We start from the raw sequence: 26882 nt of genomic DNA, 5'->3' as shown, positions 1-26882 counted from the left end.
GGTGATGTGCGTCAAAAGTCATGTCGCATGGCCTCTTTCTCGTGTATTCTTCTTGCGCTAAGTCCAATATGGTGGCTTTTCACATGTCCCCCATGATTCACATTACGCCTATTGAGTATATCTCTACATGCATTCTTCACATCCAATATTTGACCTCAACTCCTCTACTATTGTGCTGCCAAAATGTCTTGAGCCGTGGCAAAAATGCGAACTAAAGCTCACACCCTCACACACCCACGCGTTGAGCCAATAAGGGTTTAGCTGTTACTAAGCGAGAGAAAGCGAGTGGAATTCCTTCAGCCGATAGCAACGCTTGCAACGGAAGACTAGGTATCAAGTCAATGTGGTATATTTATAGTTTCAAAATTAACACGGCATTTCTATACATTTGCTACGTTCTATCTTCACACTTTGCTCTCATTTCTCTCGCCTGTATACGGTCTGCCATCCTCTTTTTCTCTGTTTCTTGTGGTGCTGAATCCAATGCAAGCAATCATTTTGAGCAATTGAATTCATGGTACCTTGTAAGAAAATTCCTAATGGAAAGTTGGTCATTTATTTCTTTTTAGCAGCAACAACATTTTGATGCAAAATGGTGTCCCAAGTACTATTACATTCCAAATTATTGATAGATTAAAACATCAGGTAATATGTTCAAAAAGTGGACATATCTGGAATGAACATAAACAGATCGAAACTATATAACTGAAGAAATAAAATGTTTATTGAAAGCAGAAGACTCGTGTTAATATTCAGACCCAACTCGTTTGTCTTCAAGAATTCTGTCGCAGAATTTGAAGCTTAAAATATATAAAACGATAGTTATATATAGAGCAACCCAAAAGCATAAAAAACATAAGAGCAATTTACACATATGGTTGGTACCTTGGACATGGTTGTGGTTGTCTAAGAGTTCAGAAGAAACTAATTTTAAAAGCATATTTTTTTAAAAAAATAAAGCATAAGGCATAATTTAAAATATATAGCCCAATTCTTGGAAAACTCTGTTTAACTGCAAATTTGACATGCTGTGTTAATATTTTTTAAAACCAATATTTACATTGCAAAATCATTGAGAACATAACAATGCAACAATAAAAAGCTTATTTCTATTTCTGTAAACTTCTCGGTGTAATCCTTTGATGTGCAGGAAAGAAGAAAAAGGAAAAGAAGATGAAAATTTTCCGCTAACAATGATAGTATAGAAGAACACCACACTACATGGTTACATGTATCTCTTAACTTGAGCACTTTCTGTACTTTTTGGTGGCATCTTTTACTTTTCCTTCCTGTATATATGAACCTCTAAGAAGCACATAAGTGATAGAAAAAACTGACTCGAGTACAGCATCTCTCTTTATAGTGCATTAAGTAGAAAGTTCATTAAATATGAAAGTAACTGGTTGCATAAAATATTAATAAATAGATCAATATATTTAGAATGTTTAATGTATAGTAAATATTATAGATTATACACGATTAATGTAAAACAATGATTGAAATTAACAATAAAGCATAATTTGGAAAAATATAAAGCATAATTAAACAAAAAATAAAGCATAATGTGAGTTGCTCTAGTTATATGTACAGTGTTATTTGCTTCCGGAATATGATCGCTTCTTTTAGGGAAGATTGTAGAGTGATAGTATATAAAAACAAAATCCTGAGGCGAATATTCGGCTTCAAAAGGGACTCATAACCAGAAAGGGTCTGCACTATATTATTACAGCCATTAGGTCAAGGAGATATAGGTGGACGGGTCATAGCCACAATGGAATAATGTAAAAATGATTTTAAAAATTTAACTCGAATCGCAATTGAAAAAAAAAATACCAAGAAGACTGTGGCGTAAGTGGGAGGAGAATTTTAAAGATGAATCTCATGTTGAAAACCCGAAGTAACAAGCATTCTTCCATTTCAGTAGGGCCTACCCCATATTTTATAGTCTTATGCTTAGAGAATCCTTATCACACAATTTGTTTTTAGGAACTTTGAAATTAGATTAGCAACTAGGCTGTCCGTAACCAACGCCTGAATTAAGTACGGAGTTTCTCGATGAATGTTATTTTAGAGTGGGTGTTCGTTCTAGTCTTTAAGATAAATTTCTGCACAAAAATGGCGTCCTTCAAGGCAGTCTTCTTAGTGTTATTCTGTTCGCTGTTTCCGACAATAGTTTTCGGTTTCAGTTCCAACTTCTTGTCTATGGAATGCTGTGTGTCGACGATCTTTTTCAGTCTCTTTTGTGTCATATCATTTACTGCAGCCATCAAGTCTTCTCTCTCAGATATAAGTTTATGTTTATAGTCTACTGTAAGGTTAGGATATTGTTACTGTCGCATAGATACTTTCGTAGTATTACAGTACTTGACAGATTCAACTGATATCGTCTTATTCATCTGTCGAAGAAGGGCCGCTCCCCGTTTCTTGAAGAAAGAATTCAGTGTGTACACTTTTGCTGCCAAACAAGCACTCTTAGCTTTGTTGATATTGTTCGATTTATGGGTTTAACTTCTGATAATCGTTTATAGTAGTCACCATACATTCGTAATATTAAGCCTTCTTGTTTCCGAGTTCTGAATATGCTTCTGTAATATCTCACTGCGCCATAGTTGTTGATATGTTGCAACTATACTCCACAGTACCTCTGTACAATTCGGTGAAAGTTAGAATATGATAGTTTTGCTTAATAATCAACCCATTCTGCTCTAATGAAGAACCTTTTTCTGTGTTGATAACTTGGGTATTCAACTAGGTGTTGTTGCTTTTCACAGCAGTGCCCTCGCTACTTATTTTGTTGGGCAAATTTACCACAGGTAGCCTATCGTTGTGAGAAACTTCTCAAAAATATCGAAATTTTGTGTATTGTATTTCTGACCACTATTGTAGTTTTTTATTGCGTGTTGGCCAAATTTATGACTGACATGCAACATGTCTTCAAGCTGCAAGCTCATAGTACCTTCATGCTTATGAAAGTCTTGACTTAGTGGAATGTGGGCATCTATAAGTTTGTGTTCTACAGTGGCTTTTGACTCCAGCAAGTCTCGACTTTCGGTCGCCGTCACACCTTTAATAGCACATAAATACCCAGAAATTAAAGCAAACGTTCATGCCGCTGCTAAAAGAGTATCCCGATTTTAATGTGTTATATACGAGTGGTTCCAAAACAAAATTCTTTGGTTGACCATACTTCATAGACGGAGACAGTTCGCAATTTAATGTTAGTATTCTGTGTTCAGTAGCCATTGTTCAACGAAGAACAGTTGAGATTATACTCGTTGTGTAGTGTGCTTATCTGCAATATCTCATCAAGCATTATTAGAAGTCCGCAGAATATTTTTGCACACACTCCGCAATGTAGGATATTGTAGTGACATTGCATCAGCTTCAACTTAATTGTGTTGTAGATATCAGCTGGGTGCCGAGATTCTCGATTATAAAATCAAGAATATATAATTACACGTATCCTTTCATCATAATTTATCAAAATTATCATTATGATTTAAATTCGTATGTTAGAGTTTAAGATAACCTAATTTATTTTTCTTTTCAGCATAAATAATTAATGCCCATGCAACGTAATAATTTTTGCATTATTAAATTGTATTGTCATTAGAGATACAATTGGAATCAGTCTTTATGTCAATTTTCCAGAATGTTCTGACCCGAACTCTGAACCATGTTGTCCAGTGGTTATATGGTCTGCTATTGAAATCTAAAGGAGACGTCCAAAACATAGAGGATCGAATCCCGGACTGTTGTAAATGTCTAAGCCTTCCTAGGTTACTGCAGGACACGAACCCTGATACACTCATACACCCAACCAGGGACATACGGGAATTGAACCCTAGTAACTCATAAAATGGAACCCGAACCAGGGACATACCGAAATTGAACCCTAGTAACTCGTAAGACTAGCAGCCGACTTTTCCCCTCTCCTTCAATTGGGAGAGCAGTTGCGCTGGTCAGAATATTGCGGAAAAGTGACACAAGAGCGCGTAAGAAAGATTCCTTGTTTCCAGACATGCGCAGCACGTGCATTATTTGCTTCTCTGTTGTAGGACACGAACCCTGATACACTCATACACCCAACCAGGGACATACGGGAATTGAACCCTAGTAACTCATAAAATGGAACCCGAACCAGGGACATACCGGAACTGAACCCTAGTAACTCGTAAGACTAGCAGCCGACTTTTCCCCTCTCCTTCAATTGGGAGAGCAGTTGCGCTGGTCAGAATATTGCGGAAAAGTGACACAAGAGCGCGTAAGAAAGATTCCTTGTTTCCAGACATGCGCAGCACGTGCATTATTTGCTTCTCTGTTGTGCAGTGTCGGTCTATTCTTTACTACTGTTTTTGTTTCATCCATATCAATTCGACTCCATTCATATCAATCCACTCGTCTGTTGTTTGCTTCCGCCATCTGGTTCCACCAACCGAATCCACTGATTCAATACGTAAACTTCCTGAGTGAATCCATCCCGTGAGTGAATCCGCCCAAATAAATCCGACTCCTTGCAGACATTCTTTCCTTTCATTCCTCGGAAGGATTCGTTCTTTCGGAATGAATCATTTCGGAACTACCCATCACTACTGTACAGAGTGGCCCAAAAGTAGCATGATCAAGTATAACATTCTAGTTTATAGATTTATTTGCTTCGGCTGTTCCAAGATTAAGATATAAGTAAAAAGACATTAAGAACAAATAATAAAGAAGCTAGGAAGCTTTCTGCTCTTCTGCCTGCTTGATAACAATAAGAAATGGTATGAAATACAGTGCGCTGACCAGTACATCATTGTATACCTACTTTTGGGCCACCTTGTATTTCCTGTTAAAACTTCAAAGATGAACTTCATGTTACTACTTCATTTGTTATGTACTGGTGATTAAAATTATTATTCATTTCAGAATCCAATCTTTAAAGGTGTTCATGATGATTTCCTGGATATAATTGTATCTAAACTCAAAACGTATTGCTATTTTAATGGCAACTATCTTGTTGAGAAAGGTGACAGAACAGGCTGTACTGGATTTATTTACAGTGGCCAAGTTGAAGTAATAGGCACAGATGAAAGAGGAAAAACACATATGCTTAAAGTTTTGTATGATGGAGAAATCTTTGGCAGGGTAAGTAGACTATGAAAAGGATTTTATACAGTGCGTTCCACGAATAACACTAAGGTCCACCTCCTGAAGTAACCAAGGCAGATAGAAACATAAAACCTTTTGGAACCTTCAAGGGACATAAAAGGCAACATTATGCTGAGAAGGAGAATCCCCCACAAGGGGAGCTAAAGGGGGTTACTTTGGGTAACTCAAAAATTTTAAATAACAACCCCCATCGTGTGGTACCTCGTTTGGAAGGTAATGACTAGTAAAGACCACTTGTGAAAATTGTAAGTCAGTAGCATGTCCGTAGCCAACATGGCGGCCATCCGTAAAGGACGGTCGAAGTGCGTTCAACGAATAACACTAAAGCTCGTCTCCAGAAGAAACGAAGGCAGATAGAAACATGAAACCTTTTGGAACCTTCAAGGGACACAAAAAACAACATTATGCTGAGAAGGAGAATCCCCCACAAGGGGGCTACAGGGGGTAACTCAAAAATTTTAAATAGCAACCCCATCGTGTGATACCTCGTTTGAAAGGTATCACGTGTATTGACCTGTTCTGGAAAGTGCATGTTCATTGCATGTCCGTAGCCAACATGGCTGCCATCGGTAAACTATGATCGAAGAAACATTGCAAATCTGTAAGCAGAGGGTAACATAGTATGATTTGGAACATACCTCATTAATGCAGGAGATGCTGGAAGTGTGCACCGCCCACTTCCTCGCAGTAATGTAAACGTTGGACGAACTCCTCTCGAACACGGGTAAAAGTCAGTACCGGTATAGTTGATAGGCATCAACTATGATTTGGCGCAACTCCGCAATGCAGTTCGACTGCGTGCGGAACACTAAAGTCTTCAAATAGCCCCAGAGAAAAAAGTCGGGTGGAGCAAGGTCTGGCGAACGGGCTGGCCATTCAATGGTGCCGCGACGACCAATCCATCGTCGCGGAAACTCACTATCTAAATAGTCACAAGGCGGTGAAAATGTTCAGGACAGCCGTCATGCTGAAAAACGGGCGGAATCTCTCCAAATTCTTGCGGATTCTCTTCCATTGCCTCGACAATCAACGGTGCAATAAAGTCTTGCAGCAGCGCCAGGTACTTCTCACCCGTTAATATTCCATCGATGAAGAGGGGCCCGATTATGTGATTACCTAAGATACCCGCCCAGACATTCAGCGACTCTGGATGTTGAGTGTTGCCTTCAGGAAATACATGAGGGTTTGTGTCACACCAATATCGACAGTTATGCCTGTTGACCTTGCCATTCAAGTAGAACATACTCTCATCGCTGAAACACACGTTTGTCAGCACAATGGTTCCACGTACCAATGCCTCACACATCTGCTCACCAAACTCGATACGCATATCACGATCATGTTCACTTAACTCCTGGACCATATGTAGTTTGTATGGATGGAAGGTATGTTTTTCTTAAGATTCTGTATGTCGTTGTGCGTGACACACCACACGTTTGAGCCACAGTTGTTATGGACTGTTGAGGATGCACATTCAGCTCCGCCAACACTTGTATCTGTGTTTCTTCCGTAGCAACACTAGGGTTTCGAGTCTTTGGGGCATTGGTCACACTGCCTGTCGTAAAGAATTTGATTAATAAGTGGCGTACAGAAGAAACACTAATTGGGTTGCGCACATTTTGTTCATTGAACAACCGTGCTGTTGCACTGTACGAACGATTCGTAGCACCAAAGAGTAACACAATTTCAATTCTCTGTTCAAGAGACCATATTATGTATGCAATGTAGAAATCGTCAAACGCACCAGCACAAACACACGTCTACGTCCTTCAGACCTACTGTTCCGGGTTGTAATGTAGCGCACTGTTGGTCGGAAAAGCACATCTGATAGTGGTGCACGAGTAAACAGAGTAGCTTTGCTAAAGTACGTGTGTCCAACACCAAAGCGCCACCACGGGCAACTCGTCGTCATGAACTACATCTCCTCGTCCGTAAGAGTAGCAGTTCGACAGTAGCGCAATGGTAAAGTGTTGGTTCAGTACACTGCGGACCGGGGTTCGAGCCTAGGAGGGTTCAGATTTTTCAATAATATTATGGTACTGTCTTTTCTATCGGTTTCAGTTCAATTTGCATGTTTTGTATTTCCAGTACTGTTAAGTGTAAGTTGTGTGGTATGTGTATTCTGCATTCATTCCAAACTAGACCTACTTTAGACTTTAGAGTTTGTTGTGGACACGGTCTGGTCTCTATACGCGATTACTTTTCCAGCGAGGTACCACACGATGGGGGTTGCTATTCAAAATTTTTGAGTTACTCCCAGTAACCCCCTTTAGCCCCCTTGTGGGGGATTCTCCTTCTCAGCATAATGTTGCCTTTTATGTCCCTTGAAGGTTCCAAAAGGTTTCATGTTTCTATCTGCCTTCGTTTCTTCTGGAGACGAGCTTTAGCGTTATACGTTGAACACACTTCAACCGTCCTTTACGGATGGCCGCCATGTTGGCTACGGACATGCTGGCGACTTACAATTTTCACAAGTGGTCTTTACTAGTGATTACCTTTCAAACGAGGTACCACACGATGGGGGTTGCTATTTAAAATTTTTGAGTTACCCAAAGTAACCCCCTTTAGCTCCCCTTGTGAGGGATTCTCGTTCTCAGCATAATGTTGCCTTTTATGTCCCTTGAAGGTTCCGAAAGGTTTCATGTTTCTATCTGCCTTGGTTTCTACAGGAGGTGGACCTTAGTGTTATTCGTGGAACGCACTGTATATCTATTTATTATAATAGTCAGGATTATTATTATTATTATTATTATTTTACTTTCGCTTTTATGTTTTGTCCTGCCTAGTTGTAAATGTTTAAAACAAATCAGCGATATGATTCCCAGAGGGAAACTCGGTCGAAAATGAGTAAAATCTTTTTCAGACCATCAATTCAGAGTGAGGTATTCCCTGGTTTTCCTCATTCACACCAATCAAATGCCGGGATGATATCTAACATGTAGGTCAAAGGCCTTATTCTTCCTTCCCTTTCCTCCGATAGTGTAATCGGCAAGGGACGTCATCCCTTATATTTGACGGGATAACATGGCCGTAGATGCTGGAGGCCTAGAAATCTAATTCCTAATCCAACGAAAACTTGTATTTTTTTTTTTTCATTTCACTGCATCAAGTTATTAGATATTTTAAACCTAAATGCTTAACAAATTTTTACAACATATATTATTCAGTGATACAAACTAATGACGCTTCATTTTTGAAAAAAAAAGTGGAAAATATTCTAATTTTGGAGTTCTCTACACCAATAGTAACGAAATTGAAATAGAACATTGAAAGTTCCTTATTTTTGGAGTACTATGACAATGATATAACATATTTATAACAAGTAAAAACAAAGTTAGAAGGAATTCAAATTTGAGTTTGTTCCAAAGATTTTATATCAAGTGATTGCTTAACTGTTAGATAAATGTCACTTCCCATCACAATAATGGTGTTCAATAAACGTAAAGACATAAACTTGTCCACATCAATTTGATATCTCCACCCGTTCCGGAGATGTGAAAAATATAAGTAGATACGGCCATACTATTTAACACGACGTACTTGTGGGTCTACGGGAATGATGCAAATAACCACTCGCCCGGGGCGAGTGTTCATCGGTGCGGGCAAGTATTTAATATCATACCGAAGGTAAGTAAATGATTTCTATTGTGAGATGTGCGCTAGTAGTTTATTCCTTGGGCAAATAAAATGTCGTTGCTTATTTGCATCCCTGGTCTATAGCATTACAGTAATAACTTCTGGGAGTTGAATTACAACAATTCCTCGTAATTACATAATTATATATAATGTTCCCAACTTTACTAATATTTATCATATCTCTGGAACAGGCGTGGATCCAGAAGTTGCGGGGTCCAATACAGTAGAGACAAAAACTCGGCCTAATGTAGACCGAAGGGTGGCCGAGTTTGTGAAAATGCCGGGTTATCGGGATGGTGTTAAAAAAAAGATTAGGCACGAATGTTCCCTTAGAAAATACAGTACTGTACTTGTATGTATTGGTTGCTTCAGTACACAACAGAGAACAAACTGCCCACTTACACTTAAACAAAGGAAGAGCGCATATTTTATGAAGGCATAGTGCCTTGAGTATACATGAATGATTGATAAATTCAATAGTATACAATGAATAACAAATTTAATATTCTAAATATTTATCAAACATATAATGCCTTATGCTGAGTCATCCTGACGCGTGATTACTGCCATACTAAAGAGTTCGACTAACATACTTTTTTTTGCAGTAGTCAGATCTTTAGTATGACGCTAATCATACGTCAACACGACTCTGCATTAGACCCGTAGATTTTAAATACGTAATAAACTGAGGTAGTACTTTTAAAGAAATATGGCCTTATTTAAGTTGGCAAAACCGTTATTCGGGTGGTATTATGCAGCAACATCTTGTCAATTTCTAGTAGCAAAAGCAAAATTAAGTGTTGGGGTATTTAAAACTGAAAACCGTCCCAGGATATTTGTAATCTGAAATTCGTAGAGCAAAAGTAATTAGATCGGACCTGAGTTGCTTTGTAAATGAAATAGTACACATTTAAATTTGAAGCAGATTGTGGTGTTACTGGGTACAAAACAGGGTGAAAGAGAGTAAGGATATGTTTAGGATATGATTAATCTACTCGGCACTTGCCTGATGTTTTCGGTGGTCCTTCCAGCAATGACTCCTTTCATGGATGGTTGTTCTCCTTTTGGAACATCTCCTCTAGATAATCCGTGGTCAGATGGTTCGAATAGAAGTCCGACGAGTACATATATATATATATAAAGAGAGAGAGAGAGAAACCTTTGATTTAGCTGCCATATTTTATAATTCATTCTATAAAAACTGCCATTTTTATTAATTTACTTATAAGTCAGTATATACATTTTAAAATTTTCGACAACTCAAGTATGTAGATCAGCGTTTCCCATCCGGTGTGCCGCGGCACACTGGTGTGCAGCGAATAGGCCGCTGGTGTGCCGCGACGAAATCGAGGTGGTTGTCTCGTAGTCATGTATTGTCAAGATTTTATGCACTTAGAGAACAAGTTCTTTCGTTCTTTCTGTCAGAAGAAAGTGAAAATGTCGACTTCCTTAGTGATGATTCTTGGTGCAATAAAGTTACTTTTCTTACCGACATATTCCAAACATTGAATACGCTGAACAAATGCATGCAGAAAAAAAGGAAAATATCCTAACCTTAAGTGACAAATTTTTCTCATTTAGGGAGAAACATTCATTATGGGAGGTCAGAATTAGAAAAGAAAACAAATGTGACATTTGAGATTACAAAGTGCTGTAAAATTGACACCAACTTCTCAACACTCATTTCTAAAGGTCTGCGTGAATATAAAATATCGCATCCGCATCCGTACCGCATCCGCAGAATCTCTATCCGCAATCTTCTATTCGCACCCGCATCCGCAGAATCTCTATCCGCAATCTTCTATTCGCACCCGCATCCGTAGATAATGAGGTAGCAAATATATACAACTTACATATTCTATAATAGTCATAATTTCGAAAAATTTTTAAAACACATTTTAAATAGCTATTGAAAAGAGCAATAAAATGACAACTCTCTTGTGCAATTTCTTCTCCTTTTGCTGTCACTGAGTCACAAGCTTCAAAAACATTTATTTTGATTTCAGTTATTTTTCAACCGGTTTTAAAACTTTTAATTCAAAACAAACGTTTCTTAGTGCTTTTTCCACCATCATCACAAATTTTATAGCGTTCTTTTAGGTAGGGATAAAAGGTAGGAAGCCATATCCTCAACTTTATCCGCTATCCTCACAGAAAGGAAATATATATCCGCCCGCGGGTATCCGCATCCGCGCAGACCTCTACTCATTTCAAACACATTGTCTTTGTTGTGTACCAATGTTGAGAAGTATTTTCCTACGCTTCAGTTTAATTCATGTGACTGGGTGAGGGACACCTTTGCGCCTTCTGTCGTACAGTCAGCAGAATTAAATGTACAGGAAAAAAGTGAATTGGTCGATCTGAGGATTGACCAAAGTTTGAAGCTCCAGCACTCACAAGAAGACAAGGCACCATTCTGGATTCCTCTCCGGAGAGAATATCCAGCTATTTCTACAAAGTTCATATTCTCTTTTCTACATCCTACTTAAGTAAAGGAGGATTTTCTGCAATGAACACAATCAAGTGTAAGAACGGTTCACAACAGTTAACTCCAGAACACGACATGAGGTTGTGTTTAACAACTATCAGTCTACAATTGAAGAAGATTATGAAAGAACATCAAGCTCAAGTTGCACATCAATTTTGCTTCGTGCACCAACTTGTTTCACTTATTTTTGAAAAACTATTATCATATATTATTATTAAACAACTGCAACCTTCAATAGATATTATTGAAATAATGTTACATAACTAATATTATTGAACAATTCTAACCTTCATAAAATATTTAAAAAATGTAACGTAGATCAACGATGTTAATAAATTATGTTTCATACTGTGTTACTTTTCTGTACATTTTTAACGTTGAAAAAACTAGTTATTATCATTATTATGACCGTTATTGCTTCTTTATGGTTGCAGAATATTTTGTAACTTGAAATATTAAAATATAATCCATTCCTTTTGGTAAAGCAAACATGTATACAAATTACCTACATTTGTGTCATTAAAGTACAAGATATTAGATTGTTCGTACGTTATTTAGTGATCTTCCTTCTTAGTGAAAGATTGGATACAGTTTTCGAAAAAGAAAGTGTATTTTTAAAAACCTGAGTCCTATATTTCAGTGCAATTGTTCTCTATTTTTAAATTAGAATGAAATATGAGGAAAATAATGATGTACCACGGAAGGAAATCCAGTGATGGCCTTTTTCTCTCTGTGAGAAGATCAGTAATCACAGTAAAAATTACCACGGTATTTTATATTTACGAAAATAATAATAATAATAATAATAATAATAATAATAATAATAATAATAATAATAATAATAATAATAATATCTATGAGTGTGCCGCGAGAATTCAATTTACACCCGTAGTGTGCCGCAAGATGAAAAAGGTTGGGAAACGCTGATGTAGATTTTCGATAAGTATATAACTAGTTACTTAAAGCACATAGCTTTTTTCTTTATATATATATATGTGATTATACAGATGGTGATCAGAAAAATGGAAACACCTGAACGAAATTGCAACTTACTAGATTAATATGGTGTCAGGCCACCTTTCGCCTTCAGAACAGCCTTGATGCGACGTGGTATGGAGGCATAGAGGTCATGAATGGTAGCAAGTAGAATTTTACACCATTCCTTGTGCAGGGCATCGGCCAGTTCTGTGAGAGAGGATGGTGGTGGAAATAGTCGCCGGAGTCATGTTTCCAAGACGGACCACAGATGTTCAATTATCTTGAGATTGGGGATTGGGCGGGCCAGGGGAGGTTATTAACTTTTTCCCGATGTTCCTCAAACCAGGCTGCAACAATGCCAGCTGTGTGAATGGGTGCATTATCATCCTGGAAGATAGCGTCATTGTCCGGGATCGACATCCGGACTATAGGATGCAAGTGGTCTCCTAAAATTGCGACATAATCGTTGGCAGTGATTCGTCCGCTAAGTGTGACCACAGGACCCAATGAAAACCCCGTAATTCCATGTCATGTAATTCGAGGCGGACTTTGGTTGTCGAAACAGGGTCGGGGAGGTGCTGATTGAGTTCCTCCGTCACTTGCTAAGCAGTGGCACGATGGTTCTGCGTGACAATGCGCTTTAATACCCGGCGTGACCTGTCACTCATGATTTTCTTCCGCCCACTGTTCCGCTTCCCCGATGTGGTTTTCCCGTGTGTTGTGTAGGCCGTCATCACCTTCGACACTCTCCCACGCGACACACCTAACACAGTAGCCACTGCCGTCACACTCACTCCACATAACCGCGTACCAACAATTTCCCCTCTTTGAAAATCTGAGAGGTCTCCCAATTTACACTACCTCCGTCTGCTGCAGCCACTGGACACTGCTGTTCCAGTACGCCTGACGTAGTATGGAGACAGACCTAACACACCACCACCAGCGGGCCGGCGCTGCGGGCGCCACGACACCACTGCCAACCCATATATGTGACGTGTTGCCAACTACAGGTGTTTCCATTTTTCTGATCACCATCTGTATATAGACTCTACAGGGTGTTTCAAAACAACACCGACAACGTTTGGTAGGTGACTCCTGACACCAAGATTAGACAAAAAGTATAGACCGACCTGGGTGCACAAATCCTTCCTTTCGGAGTTATGGGCTGCCGAAAACATGAAAAAATGAACTTTTAAGGTCCATAGATCGAAAACTACGGGACTTACTGTAGTCGGGTCAAGACTTTATTTACGAAAAATATCTGCGCTATTCAAAAATACATGTTTCAGAATCCTAAGGTACTCACGAAGCAATTATTATAGAGGGAGTTTAGTTACGGGCATATAATTTGAAATACCCTGCAACTACCTCTATAAAAATTGTGGCGGAAGTACCACAGGATTCTAATACTTAGATATTAGGATAGGGCACATACTAGTTTCTAATTGAAGTCTTGATCGGACAAGGGTAGGTCCCATAGTTTTCGAGCTATGGACCTTTAAAGTTCATTTTTTCATGTTTTCGGCAGCCTATAACTCCGAAAGGAAGCATTTGTGCACCTAGGATGACCTATACTTTTTGTCTTATTTTGGTGTCACAAATCAACTCCCAAACGTTGCCGGTGTTGTTTTGAAACACCCTATGTAAACGAATAATTAGCAAGCTATGTGATTTAAGTAGCTAGTTATATACTTATAGCCAATTTAATGCTTTGTCAAAAATTTTAAAATGTACATACTAACTTTTGTGTATATCCAGTGGCGTATTTACGATTTTGTTTTGGGAGGGGCTTTGCTAACTTTCGTGGGGGTTGGCCTGGAAATTCTGCAAGATATTTCATTTATTTTACTATACTAAGTAACATTTTGGGGGGCTTAAGCTCGAAAGCCACACCCCTAAATACACCACTGTATATATCCCTTTACTGGAAGTATGTGTCTGACAGACTGTGTATTGTTTTGCTGTGCTGGCAACCCTGTATCTTTCAGTGAAGCGAGTTCTTCAATACCTTCATAAAATATATTTTTAGTTTGCTGGTGTGATTCATTGTTGTCGGTCGGGCTTGTGTGTTAGCTGATAACAGCATTTTTTGAGGAATTCCAGGCTTGACAAAGATTGTTAGAAATTTAGATGAAAATCCTAAAATATAACTAAAGTAAATATAAGTTCAGTAAATAGCTGCATTCTGTACTTATATTTTAAAAAAACAGCCCAAGTATTTCCAGATACATGTTTGTGAAAGAACTAGCCATGAACCTCATGAGACCTCATCTTCAAAAGAGGTTGAAGATTCATAATTTGAAGAGAGACCTGACAATAACAATCGAGAATGTTCTCCAGATGACAACACCGAATGAGGAAGACGAGCAACAGTTGGCGAAAAGTGACAAAATTGAACGCAAAAGAAAATGTAGCCTTTGTCTTCACACGAAAAGGAACACAGTATACAAGTGCGTCAATTGTGACAAGCTAGTGTGTCTTGAATGTTCCAAGAAAGAGTGCGTGATGTGTTTGGTTCAGAGAAGCACATAATTTTGAAACTTACTGTCTTTTCAAGAAAACTTTTGTTCACAGAAAAAAGTGCATTACAAAATGTCATTTTAATGACAAAAGAAAAGTTTTTCTCAATAATAGTTAATTTTTCTTACGTAACACTTTCATTATGTATGTATTTTGAAACAAATTTTATATTATTAGGTGATAAGAATAAATTTATGTAATACTTTGCCAAGGGAACCAAAGTTTTTCGTTCCGTGTCTATTAGACACACACTTCCAATTATGTAAGAGCCAGCTCTACAAAAAATTACGACATTTGCCCGTTCGTTCCTGCGGATATCTTGAGCTTTGCTGAGTTGAAACCTTTTGTAGGGTAATTTCTACAGTTCAAATTTTGCTTCCGTCAGACGAACAATAGCAGAAGCGCCTTATGTTATGTAATTGGACAGCAGTTAAGATTCCTCGTGTTTCATGTTGCGATTCCGTCTGGGCGTCAGGAGGATAAAAATCATCCTTCCAGTTGCGTGTGTGTGTGGGGGGGGGTCTGACTGTGCGACTTCAAGTATTGATCCATTTTCATGTTTGCTCTGGCATTAAATATTGATGTTAAATTTTGATTCATTTAATAATGATGAAGAAAGATAATTATTAAAATATAATAACCCTTCAACCAAATGCTAAGTAGTGGTAAGTGATATTTATGAATAATGGTTTCTTTGCCATGCCACACGTAAGACTACCAGTCAAAGCACTAAAACTATCTGTTCACTACTCGAAAGCTAGAATGAAGGAAATTTCGCTTCTGATAGGTTTGGAACAAATAAACAAGAAAAGCCATTCATTTCAGACGTTCGAGTAAGATATTCAATGTGTATATCAAAAATATCTATGCCGTGAGAATTACCACTCAACCTGGCACCATTGTTTCGGCTTATTTGAGTACTTTTAATATATTATGCATGTACTACTTTTGTACCTTTTGTTTAAAAGGGATATCAAATAAAGAACGAATAGAATTATTGCTGAAAAATGTTATGATTAGAATTGTGTTTATTCTTTTGTCCTTGATTTCTTCGTCTTTCAGCTCCAAGGTGTTCAAGACAGGAAACAATTTAAATATTCATACAGAGCGGCAATGCAAACCGTGGTTACGATTCTGTACAAGGATGACTGGTGGCCGTTGTTAGAATACTTTCCGTCCGTAAAAGAAACGATAGAGCAAAATATAAAAGAACGTGAAGAAGAAGAGGAGCGAGAAGACCAATTCTTCTACGATCTCATGGAAGGAACAGCTGAAACTGTAACTACTGAAGAAGCAATAACCTACGAACATTTCCAAAGAAAGCGAACCATGTCAATGATGCCTGCATCTGACACTGATCTTGTGTGAATCAACAGATTGATAACGGAATGTATTTGGTGAGTAGCATCCATATAATGTTACTTTAATTACAATAACTCAATTTTATGTCAAAATATTGTTTACAAATGTAGTGATACTAGTTTCAAACCATTAGAATTAGTAAAGCGCTGTTAAAATAAGCAAATGAAAATGGAAGAGAACTATTATTTTCTGCCAGAAGATTATTTCTTCACACTGCTCAAAAGCTGTATTTTATAAATGCAATGTTGCTAGTATGAATCAGTGAGAAGAACTATAAGAATTCAGATTAGGATAACTCACATTAAGGAGCTTGTAAACGGAACACACAACCACCAAACTAACTTATCTGCCCTACGGTAGTTACTACCTATCTAACCAGATACAGGGTGTTTCAAAACAACACTGACAATGTTTGGTAAGTGATTCCTGATAACAAGATAAGACGAAACTTATAGACCAACCTGGATGCACACATGTTTCCTTTCGGAGTTATAGGCTACGGAAAACATGTAAAAATGAACTTTAAAGGTCCATGGCTCTAAAGCTATGGTACATACCGTAGTCGGGTCAATACTTCACTTAGGAACTAGTATGTATCCTATCCAAATATGTGTCCTATCCATGTTTCAGAATCCTGCGGTACTTCCACAACATTTTTCATAGAAGTAGATGGTGAGTATTTCAAATTATATATGCCCATAGCCAAAAAGCCCCTACAAACATTGTTGCGTGAGTACCTTAGGATTCTCAAACTTGTAGTTTTGGATAGTTTCTAAGTGGTCTTGACCCGATTACGGTAGGTTCCATAGTTTTGGAGCTATGGACCTTTAAACTTCATTTTTTCATGTTTTTGGCAGCCTATAACTTCGAAAGGAAGCATTTGTGTACCCAAATTGGTCTATACTTTTCGTCTTATCTTGGTGTCAGGAATCACCTCCCAAACGTTGTCAGTATTGTTTTGAAACACTCTGTATAACAAAACGTGATCTACTCTATTAACACAATCTAACCTCTTCTACTCTTTCCTACCTAACCTACCCTATTGAATACCTTAAGCAGACTTTTCCGCTGGTGTTGTGGCTAGCGTGTGTGCCTTTAGTGAACGTGGTCCTGTGTTTCAGTGCCGGTAGGAGAGCGCAAAGAAATAATTTCATAATAATTTACTTCCATTTTTATCCGTCTCCTTAATCGCAAATGGCATAACCTTAGGACGTTAAACTGGAATTTTATTTCAATTTTCTATGTTAATATCTGTCACCTACAGGAGAATACATGAAATTTCGTAGCATGTAGGATGTGCTAACCCAGAGGATGTGCAGCACATGAAGTAGTAGTGATAGACTAAATTAAATTATTATCCTTAGTCTGTCAGGTGAAGTGAGAAGAAGACGTTTTTGACGCTAGTAGAGCTGGCGATGAAAAATGATAAACTTCTATGAACCTTAAAGTTGATCAATTGTGTGGGGGCGGCAAGCATTAGTGGTTCCATTTGAGAGACAAAATGGACGACTGCCCCCAAATACCATCATACTCAGTTGATTAGACTATGTACCCAGGTACATACTCATTTCAATATTTTCATATACATTATTTATGCAGGGTAGACCATTTACTTTGTAAGCCCTTATAAGAGCTAAACTAATTGATAAGAATTTGTTGAAATTTTGTACATAGTAAATATTGACAAGGGAACATGGTTTGACACATTATATAATATCAGCAAATTAACTGTGTTGCCAACCTAACATAAAGTTTCATAAAGTTCAAACGATGCTCCGTCAGGTTATCAACGATCTTAAAAAGTTCGTTACTCAATTCTGTATGTCTGTATGTGCCTGTTATTTGCGAATTTTTTAATTTTGAGCCCTCCATTCGATAGAGAATCGAAAACTATATCAAGGAAGTGATGGAATTCTTTGTGCCATTCTTAACGTTCCCGAGATATTGGCCGAAAACGATCCGAATGCGGGGGTTATAAGGAGCAATATCTAGGGAACCGTAAGTCATAGAGAGATAATATTGGTGTTGATCAATAACTAAGAGGATGGTATACACTTTGGTATCAAATAGTAATCGGTGGCCACTGTCCAGCTGGCCACCGTTCTCCAGATATTGGACAGAGAAGTCCCGTTTTCGGGTGATTTAAGGTGTCATATCTCGGGAACCGTAATTCATAGAGAAATGATAATCAATTTTTCATTTCAATTTCAATTTTAAGTTCTCTATTTTGAGCATGTATCTTCTTAAAACAACATATCGTAGAACGTTTTAACATACATTTTAAACGAAACATGTGGAAAAATTTAATGCTCAAGGAAATTATAAAATGGATAGATATATTACAAGAATTGTTCAATGAGTATAATAATAAAGTACATAGAACAATTAGTAAAAAAGCCTGTAAAAGTTAATGAGAAAAACTATTTCTTTTTAAATTTCTTCATGGCAATGCTGTTGGAGCATTCTCAACTGGTTAAATATTTGGAATATGTATTTTGGACGCAAAGTTCAACAGACTTATCACTCAGTGTTACAAATCAAGGACGCAAGAGCATCGCAACATTAAAAAAAAAAAAAAAAAAAAAAAAAAAAAAAGACTGTAATCTCGAGGCCCGAAACAAGCCACAGAGTTTTGAGGACGCCATGAATATGTTAGGAGGGCCAAGTCATTTAAAATTATCCTACAAATGTCTAAATTATGCATTTTGTATTGAGTTCTGTAGGAGCCACGAAAAGTTTACGGAAGCCAGGCCCCCCTAACCCCCTCTGGTTGCAGGCCTGGTACTCTTCTATAATACAATAGTTCCATCTTTGCCAAATTTATACACATAGATCCCATTTTCAACCTGCCCATCTCAGATTTTATTGAAATTTAAGAAGTTTGTTATAATCATAAAGTGTAGGTAACATGACTATTTACAATTCAAAATCAAAATTCACAGAATTTCCCAGACATTCACACAATGCCATTTCTGAGCTCAAGTAGCTATCTTCAAATTGCTATAACTTTGACTTTAATTTGCCTGGGAAGACGAAATAAAGCAATTTGCACAAGAAAGTTTAGAAGCTTTCCAATGAACACAAGCCTATGTTTGAGCAAAACTTGCAGGCAGGGTCACGTGACCTCTCCTTTGACCCTTAATATCTCAACACATCTTACCTTCAAAAATTTAAAAAAAAAAATTCTTCTTCATGGTACACTGTATATCATATTTAAAAATCTATGAATTGGCAGATATAAAATAATATGTATAGCTACTGTACATGATGCATTAAAGAAATAAAAGCCGTATTTAGGCAATCGTACGTAATCGTATAAAAATCGAACGTTCGATTTTTGACTGCAAATAATGATAGCAATGTATAAGTGTAATTCTTTCATTAATCATCTCCAGTTTGCAATGGTTTCACCGAACAGGCAAGGATAACTCTTTACAAATGACTAACTAAACAATGAAGTTTATAGAGTGTTAACACCGAAAATCATATAACTGGAGCTTTATAAATAAAAACCATGTAATCCGTAAACATTGTGTTGTTATGACGACGCACAGTAAGTTAGCTATGTGAACAGATCAAGAGTAAATATTCTTATTCTGACTAACCATAGTCAACTAACAATATGAATAGGCCAATAGGAAACATTTTTATTTTGATCGATCACAATAAACTAGCGGAGTGAACAAATCATTAACATTCTTGTTCTGACCAACGACATTCAGCTTTCAATGTGAGCAGGCCAATAGTGAACATTCTTATTTTTACCAACCACAGAGAAAGTCCAGAAATGTCATGATCCTGTATCTCATAGCAGTGTTGCCACACTTGGTACAACTGTACCAAATTTAGTCCTTTTTGTCATTCGTCGGCCTTTGGCACCACGTTCACATTTTCAGCCCCTTTTATGAAAAAGTTGGTACGATTTTACAAAATTCAGCACCATTTAACACATACTTATCACATTTTCAAAAATGTCAGTAAGACTTTTCCGTCTCACGTTACTCATACTGTGTGTTGGACTCTTAAAAATGTTGAACACTCATTCTATTACGTTGTACAGCATAACGCTACAAACTTTGCTGGAAAATTCGTAATTCGAACCAACGGCACCGACTTTCCAAAATGTCTGTGGGTGCAATTCAATGGCGCTGAATGGCGTTAACCTATATGTTTTCAGAGAAATTTCAATATTTGATTGATTTATTTTTAGTTAAAATCTTTTATGAACACTGTCATAAGGGGCTGTGCTGTGATAAAGTAAAATGTACCGGTACTGTAAGGATAAGTTGGAGCTGCTCTAGCTCAGTCGGTAACACGGCTGACAAACGCAAGAGAAACGAGTTCAAACCCGGGTCCAAACTAAAAATCTTGTGGTTGCGGCACCCACAAGATTATTTGTGTGGGTACTGGAGCCCCTGAGCACCCAGGTAGTCTGTGCGCATGATTCGAACTATACCGGGAAACAAATTACGCTAAATGGGCGAATCAGCGCCACGCATGGAGATGGGAAAGAAGCAGTGTGACGGAGAGTTTAGCTTAAAATCTTGAAAATTATTAATAATGTGCAATGATGTCTTCAGGGAAGTTTCTAGGACCTCGGACCGTTTTACACTTTTTACAAATGTCAGTTTACTTACCTTATATTCTTCTTGCAGTCTATTATCCTCTTTCAGTTGTGAAATAAGCGAAAATAAGGTGCAATAGTTTATATTTTATTATAACGTACTGTTTACACAGGAACTCGGAGCTGCTTGATTCGTTCCTCGTTTCAAATTTTTTTTTCATATATGCCTATAATACCGGTTTGGTTTATTGTCACTTTGAAATAAAGGCGCGTTTGGTTTTCTTACAATACACACCGTACCAAAGATAACTGTTTTCCCTTTTAATTTACGGGCTCTGTTATATTTTCTGCGTGCGAGAAAAGTTTTATTTACTTTCACGGTTGTTCGGGCCGTCCAATTTAAATGTTTTTTTAAAAAGTAATTTTTGAAAAGAGCACTTTCTTGATTTGGACTCTTGCGAAGGGGGGGGGGGAGTTTCGTTTAGTTTCGTGTTATAGAGCCATGTATTACATTGATATAAAATAGGATGATCAGATTCTGACAAGCCAAAAGTAGGACACAAATGAAGGGTTGGATGCAAGAACCAGGTAAGTACTTTTTTAAGCGAATTTGATATTTTCGCATATTGCAGTAGAAAAAACTCACTGTATATTGTGTGCAAGAATCATGTGGATTCGATTATTATATTCAGTAAGTAGTGATACCTACATACAGTGTTCATCATGAAGTTGGAATAAGAGGCAAGCAGCTCCTGAAAAAATTCTAAAAGTGAACATGCCTGGTTCTTGCGTCCAACCCTTCAAATATAATAGTTTACTGTGTCGACAATACACATGTCTTCAATTCGTTTAACGTTAAGCTTAAGTTAATCATTCAGTTTTGTTAAAAAAAAAAAATAGCGAACAAAAATATTGAAGAAATTGAACACAACTCGAAATGCTTCGATAAATGAAAAAGTGGTTCATTTTTATGAACGCACAGTGAAACTTCGAAGTGTAGGTTATTTGAAGGAATGAAGGAAAATTTCTACTGGCACGAGGAAACTTCTACTAACTTGGTTAGCATCACTGTTGTAACTTGAAGTAGAAATCTTTCCTATGCTTTACCGATATCTCAACAAGAACTTCTCAGTAAAAACAATGTATTTCAAACCAATAGTTTGCTGATTGTTCTTCCTTCCTAATCTTTTGAGGAGTGTTGAAAACACAGCGGTTAATCATCCAGCAAATGAGTGGCTGTAATTCAAAATGTTGTAAACAAAGAATGAAGCATTAAAATATTGATAATTTAACTCACTACTGTTTTGAAAAGAAGGATGTTTCTCGATTTTCTAGGCATCTTCACAACACGCAGGACTGCTTTCTGAAAAACAGTACTGTACTGCGAAAATCAGTACGTCTGATCACCCTAGTATAACATAATGAATTCAGGACTTTTTGTTACAATTTGGTACTATTTTTCAGCCCACTCCAGAGCTAGGACTGTGGCAACACTGTCTGATAGTGTATAAGTGACAAGATAGGAAGTGGTGTGTATTTAGTGTTGTACTCAAAGTTTGAATTCAAAATGCACAAGATGTTCTAGCAAAAGTGTTATAACTGAATTAAAGTACTTAGAAGATGGAGTTTCAGAAGATGATGTATTGCTGTAGCTCTTCAGAGAAGGTGAGCAGAATAGATACAATAAAAATTTACGTAAAGTGCAAACGTAGATGGTTCATATGATCAGGGTGACATAACTACTGATCACAAAATATGTGATGTATGTAGGAAATAATTAACACGAAAGAGAAGACCAGTGCCTGAACCAACTAAATCCAAAGATAAAGGATTCACAAAACTGTATAACTCCTCCATTTTAGTGTCGTAGTGAGGATTCAGACACATAGCCCGAAATGTTCCCTTAGTTGCATTAAATGAGAGTCTTGTATCTTTTGATGAGTCTCCAGTGAAAAAGAAAACATTGATAGAAAAACAATGTTGTAAGTTTCTCAGGTATTCCAAAGTGCATAGTACCCAATGTGAATAAAAGTGAAGAGGTTGAAACAAACGTAGAATTCGAAATTGTAAAGAAATTGAAAGAGAAATGCCTACCAGAAGCACCAGAAGCAATAAAGAGATCCAAATATTTATAATTCTTCCGAAGCATTAGAACATTCGAAACATTGGAAACGAATTTAGAGCCTCAAACTATTTAGTGAGAAAAACAAAAGAATTATTTTTAAAAATGTGATATTTTAGCAACTTCAAATTCTACACTTGGATGCGTCCCAAGTGAACACATCGAGAACCTTGTGATAACATTCTACACCAAAGATGGTATAAGCCCTTGTTTACCTTAAAAGAAAGATTTTGTTCCTAGTCAAGCAAAATGAAACCCTGGTTCATAAGCACAAATGACTGGTTTTAGGAAACCTTATGAAACTGAATCAACCATTTAAAGATGAACATCCTAACTGAAAATGGATTTTCCGAATTTACCAAATTACGACCCAAGAACTGAGTTCTGATTGATGGCAAGCAGTACTCATAGTGTCTGTATTTGCACTATTCATCAAAATAAGAAGCTAATGCTGGAAGTCACCAGACTGAAAGAGTCTATACGTGATGATGATGTCAACACTTAAGAACGATGTCTTTCTCAGATAATTTGCAATCCTTCACAGACAAAACGTTACACGCTATCATGTGAGAACTGTCCAGAGATTCATTCCTTTATGGAATATCTAGATGAGATTTTTGAATAAATTGAATTGATGAAACAATATACAAACTATGGATATGAATACAGATAGAACAACTCTCCATTCATTCATTACTCCTGTGGAAGAATGTTTGGGAACATTTGGAGAAAAATTATAACAATTTATGGTACACTCCTTCATAGCCACCTTAAAATCTGAATTTTTAAAAGATCTTATAGAGAAGGTTTGTGACAATGAATACATTACGTGATGTGACTTTGCAGAGAATTACGCATTCGTTCTGTAGGATGATATACAGGGGATACTTTAACAATACGCAGGCCACCAATCATTATCCATTATTGTTTGAGTGCCTTGCAATAGATCACCTTTCCTTTGTTATTTTATCAGAATGCCTTAAGTATGACACTGTAAAGTGTTCAACTTTTTCAGCGTCATTTGGTTAATTTGATCATATCCCATTTCAATATAACACCTAAGTATATGTATTACTTTTCAGATGGTTGCACAGCCCAATATAAAAACCGAAAGAATTTTCAAACATGTTATCAGAGTGATTTCAATGTGTGTGTAGAATGGCATTACCTCACATGGCAAAGGACGATGTGATGGTATCGCTAGTATTATCAAGGGATTTACTTCTCGTGAGAATGTCCAGTGTTCAAACTACTGTCAAATAATGATACCTATGATGGAACCTGTAACTTACTTCGTGACCGATTTATACCATAATCAGATTGCTTTATGAATGAAATGTGTTAATTGATGATTTTCCATTAATTGCCTTGTAACTCCTTATTGTATTGTATAAGCTGATAACAAACATTCCTTGTAACGCTGCTCCCCTCTCATCCGTGATTTTGTACTTAATTGTTTTAAGTTAATTCAGTGTTTACACATACAGAGCCCAGAACACCTTGTATCTTATACAGTACATAAGGATTTAATGAATCACGTAGCTATATTTTATATCTCCCAATTCCTTGATTTTTAATATGTTGTATATTGTTGCATGAAGCAGAAAATATTTTTGTCAGAATTTTTGAAGGTCACATGTTTTAAAATCACGTGATCTCAAAGAAGAGATCACGTGACCTTCTGAACAAATTTTGCCCAAATATAAACACTTGTTACATATTATTGGAAAACTTGTTAAATTCTTCGTGCAATAAGTTTGTTCAGCTTTCTAGGCTAATTAGGGCCAGAGCTACTGTAATTTGAAGATAGCTAGTTGAGCTCAGAAATGGCATATTCTTGTGAAATTTGATCTTGAATCCTTTCAAAAACTAAAAGAGATATGAGACTACAAATTACCGTCATAACCACACGTACGATTAGAATAAACTTCCCAAATTTCATAAGAATCTGAGATGGCCAGTTCGTGGCCTGTGTTGATTTGACACGGTATGACTTAATAGAAATAATGCACTTGAAACAAATGGAACAATGCACATTCAAAGTACTGTAGTATTGTTTACAATGACTATGATATGACCTATCCCTAAAATTAAAAACAAAGTTTCAAGGGAATAGAATTTATTCTTTTTCAGATGACTTTTTTTTTTCGAAAAATTGCTTAGATAAGTAACACCCTTCAATCTATAAATTGCTTTCAATGGATATAAAGAACAGGGCGTCGTTCATAGTTATTTGCTATGTCGTAAGGTTCCGAAGACATGAAAGCACTATTAAACTTTGCAGCTTTGCTTTCAGTCTAGGCGGTAGCCCATGTGCGTGTGCATTATATGTACCTTCATTTTGAGTGCTCCTAATTGCAATGCTATAAATGGATTCGTGCTTTGGAACTGTCCGAGAAACTCAGTCATATTTAAAAATGGACTCCAAATTATCATTTTTTGTCGAGTTATTACCCACTTAAAGGGAGTTCATTATTACCCACTTGATCTGGTTCATGGTAATTTAGTCGCCATATTCGATTTAAGATAGCGGATCATGACCCTTTGTAAACGCTCGTAACTCGGCCGTTTACGGACCGATTTTGATCATCTTTTACTTCATTGGAAAGAAACAATTATTCTCTATAATTTTGTACTCTTTCTTTTTTCTCGAAATTTGCGCCGTTTTCCCGAAAAATTGGAAAGAGTAGAATTGAAGATAAAAGTTCATTCTATTTTCGTAATTTTCTCAGAAATGACTAATAATTAAACATTTTAATAAGACACAAAAAGCAAGAAGAATTTAATAAGCTTTAAAATGGTATACAACATGCTGGATTTAGTTTAAAACTCAGCTATATATCAAAGAAAAACTAATAGTATATATGATTTTAATTGTTATTAGAAAAATAGTTTTTCCGCCGTTTTTACCTTCTATTAATATATCTGTATTGCAGGCCCTAGCCCATCTCACGTGCGAAGTTTAATGTTCCCTAAGGTTTGTTCTGGGGTTTGTTAAACACCTATGCGAATATAAAAACGGTTACATGATCCAGATAATAGTCGTTTGGTTGTAATATTTAAAAATGGACTACATATTATCATATTTTTGTCGAGATATATCTGCGTACCCAGTGGTCCGAATTTACAGCCTGGTTGCTCACTTTACTGTTTTGTAAAGTAAATCTCTTAGTTTTAAATTATCGTGTAATTTGAAAACAAATGAAACACTGATGTATTTTCAGACACAAATTCTTTTAAAAGAATTTAAAAAAGTGGATTCAAAGAGCAAAAATAATAGTTTTACAAATAAAAGTATGGACTTCTAAACAAGTACATGGTAGTGGATAATACTGATATAAATTAATAACATAGTCTTAAAAATTAAAATGAATATTGCAAATCTTTCAAAGTCGAGATAAAGACTTAAACAACATTATTTATAAGGGTTTCTGCATTGGTCGAAACAAGTATTTTTACATTCACAAAAGTCACATCACAATATTTGCAATTTTCTAAAGGAACATACAGTTTCTCTGAACCCATCTGGAAAATACAATTGATTAGGAAGATCTTCAGACTCCTATGGACCATCTGTCACCCGCGGAATTAAAATATCGTCTTAGTTTATGATCCGTCTTACTTCAAGATCTATCAGTCTTCATATAAAAAGAAGCTAATTGCAATGCTATAAATGGATTCGTGTTTTGGAACTGTCCGAGAAACTCAGTCCTTGCGACTATGTTTACACGAAGGAAGACTATATTTTAATCCAATCCAATAAATCTTGAATCCAATATGGCGACTAAACGACCATGAACCAGGTCACGTGACCAAAAGAAAGTAACTCTCTTTTAAGTGGGTAATAACAAACAACAATCAAAATGAGGGCACATATAATGTGCACATGACAGGCTAGTTCCCGCACTATTTGTAAGTCCGTGAATTTGGTTTAATTACACGTTAGAAAAGATGTTTTCTTGCTGTAACAGCAAAGAAAAACTACTTTAAAAAATCCTCAGAAATATGCGATTTTAAGCAGTATAGCAATATTTGACATTGCTGTTCATATCATTTTTTTA

General features: G+C 36.8%; 1 protein-coding gene across 3 annotated transcripts in view; it reads left to right on the top strand.

Moving 5' to 3' along the window:
* The window catches only part of LOC145673400 (uncharacterized), a 537699-nt gene that overhangs the window by 498003 nt on the left and 12814 nt on the right, over nt 1-26882 (top strand). For all 3 annotated transcript variants that reach the window (XM_081743063.1, XM_081743061.1, XM_081743062.1), the window contains 2 exons: nt 4909-5127; nt 15836-16170. In XM_081743063.1, coding sequence (XP_081599189.1) covers nt 4909-5127; nt 15836-16141 — 525 coding nt within the window. In that variant the 3' untranslated portion in view covers nt 16142-16170. The remainder of the gene's footprint in view (nt 1-4908; nt 5128-15835; nt 16171-26882) is intronic.

The sequence above is a fragment of the Thermobia domestica genome, chromosome 16 (genome assembly GCF_964235325.1).
Source record: "Thermobia domestica chromosome 16, izTheDome1.hap1.1, whole genome shotgun sequence".
NCBI classification, from domain to species: domain Eukaryota; kingdom Metazoa; phylum Arthropoda; class Insecta; order Zygentoma; family Lepismatidae; genus Thermobia; species Thermobia domestica.
The sequence above is the reverse complement of the archived record's forward strand: the minus strand, read 5'-3'. Positions and strand labels throughout refer to the sequence as shown.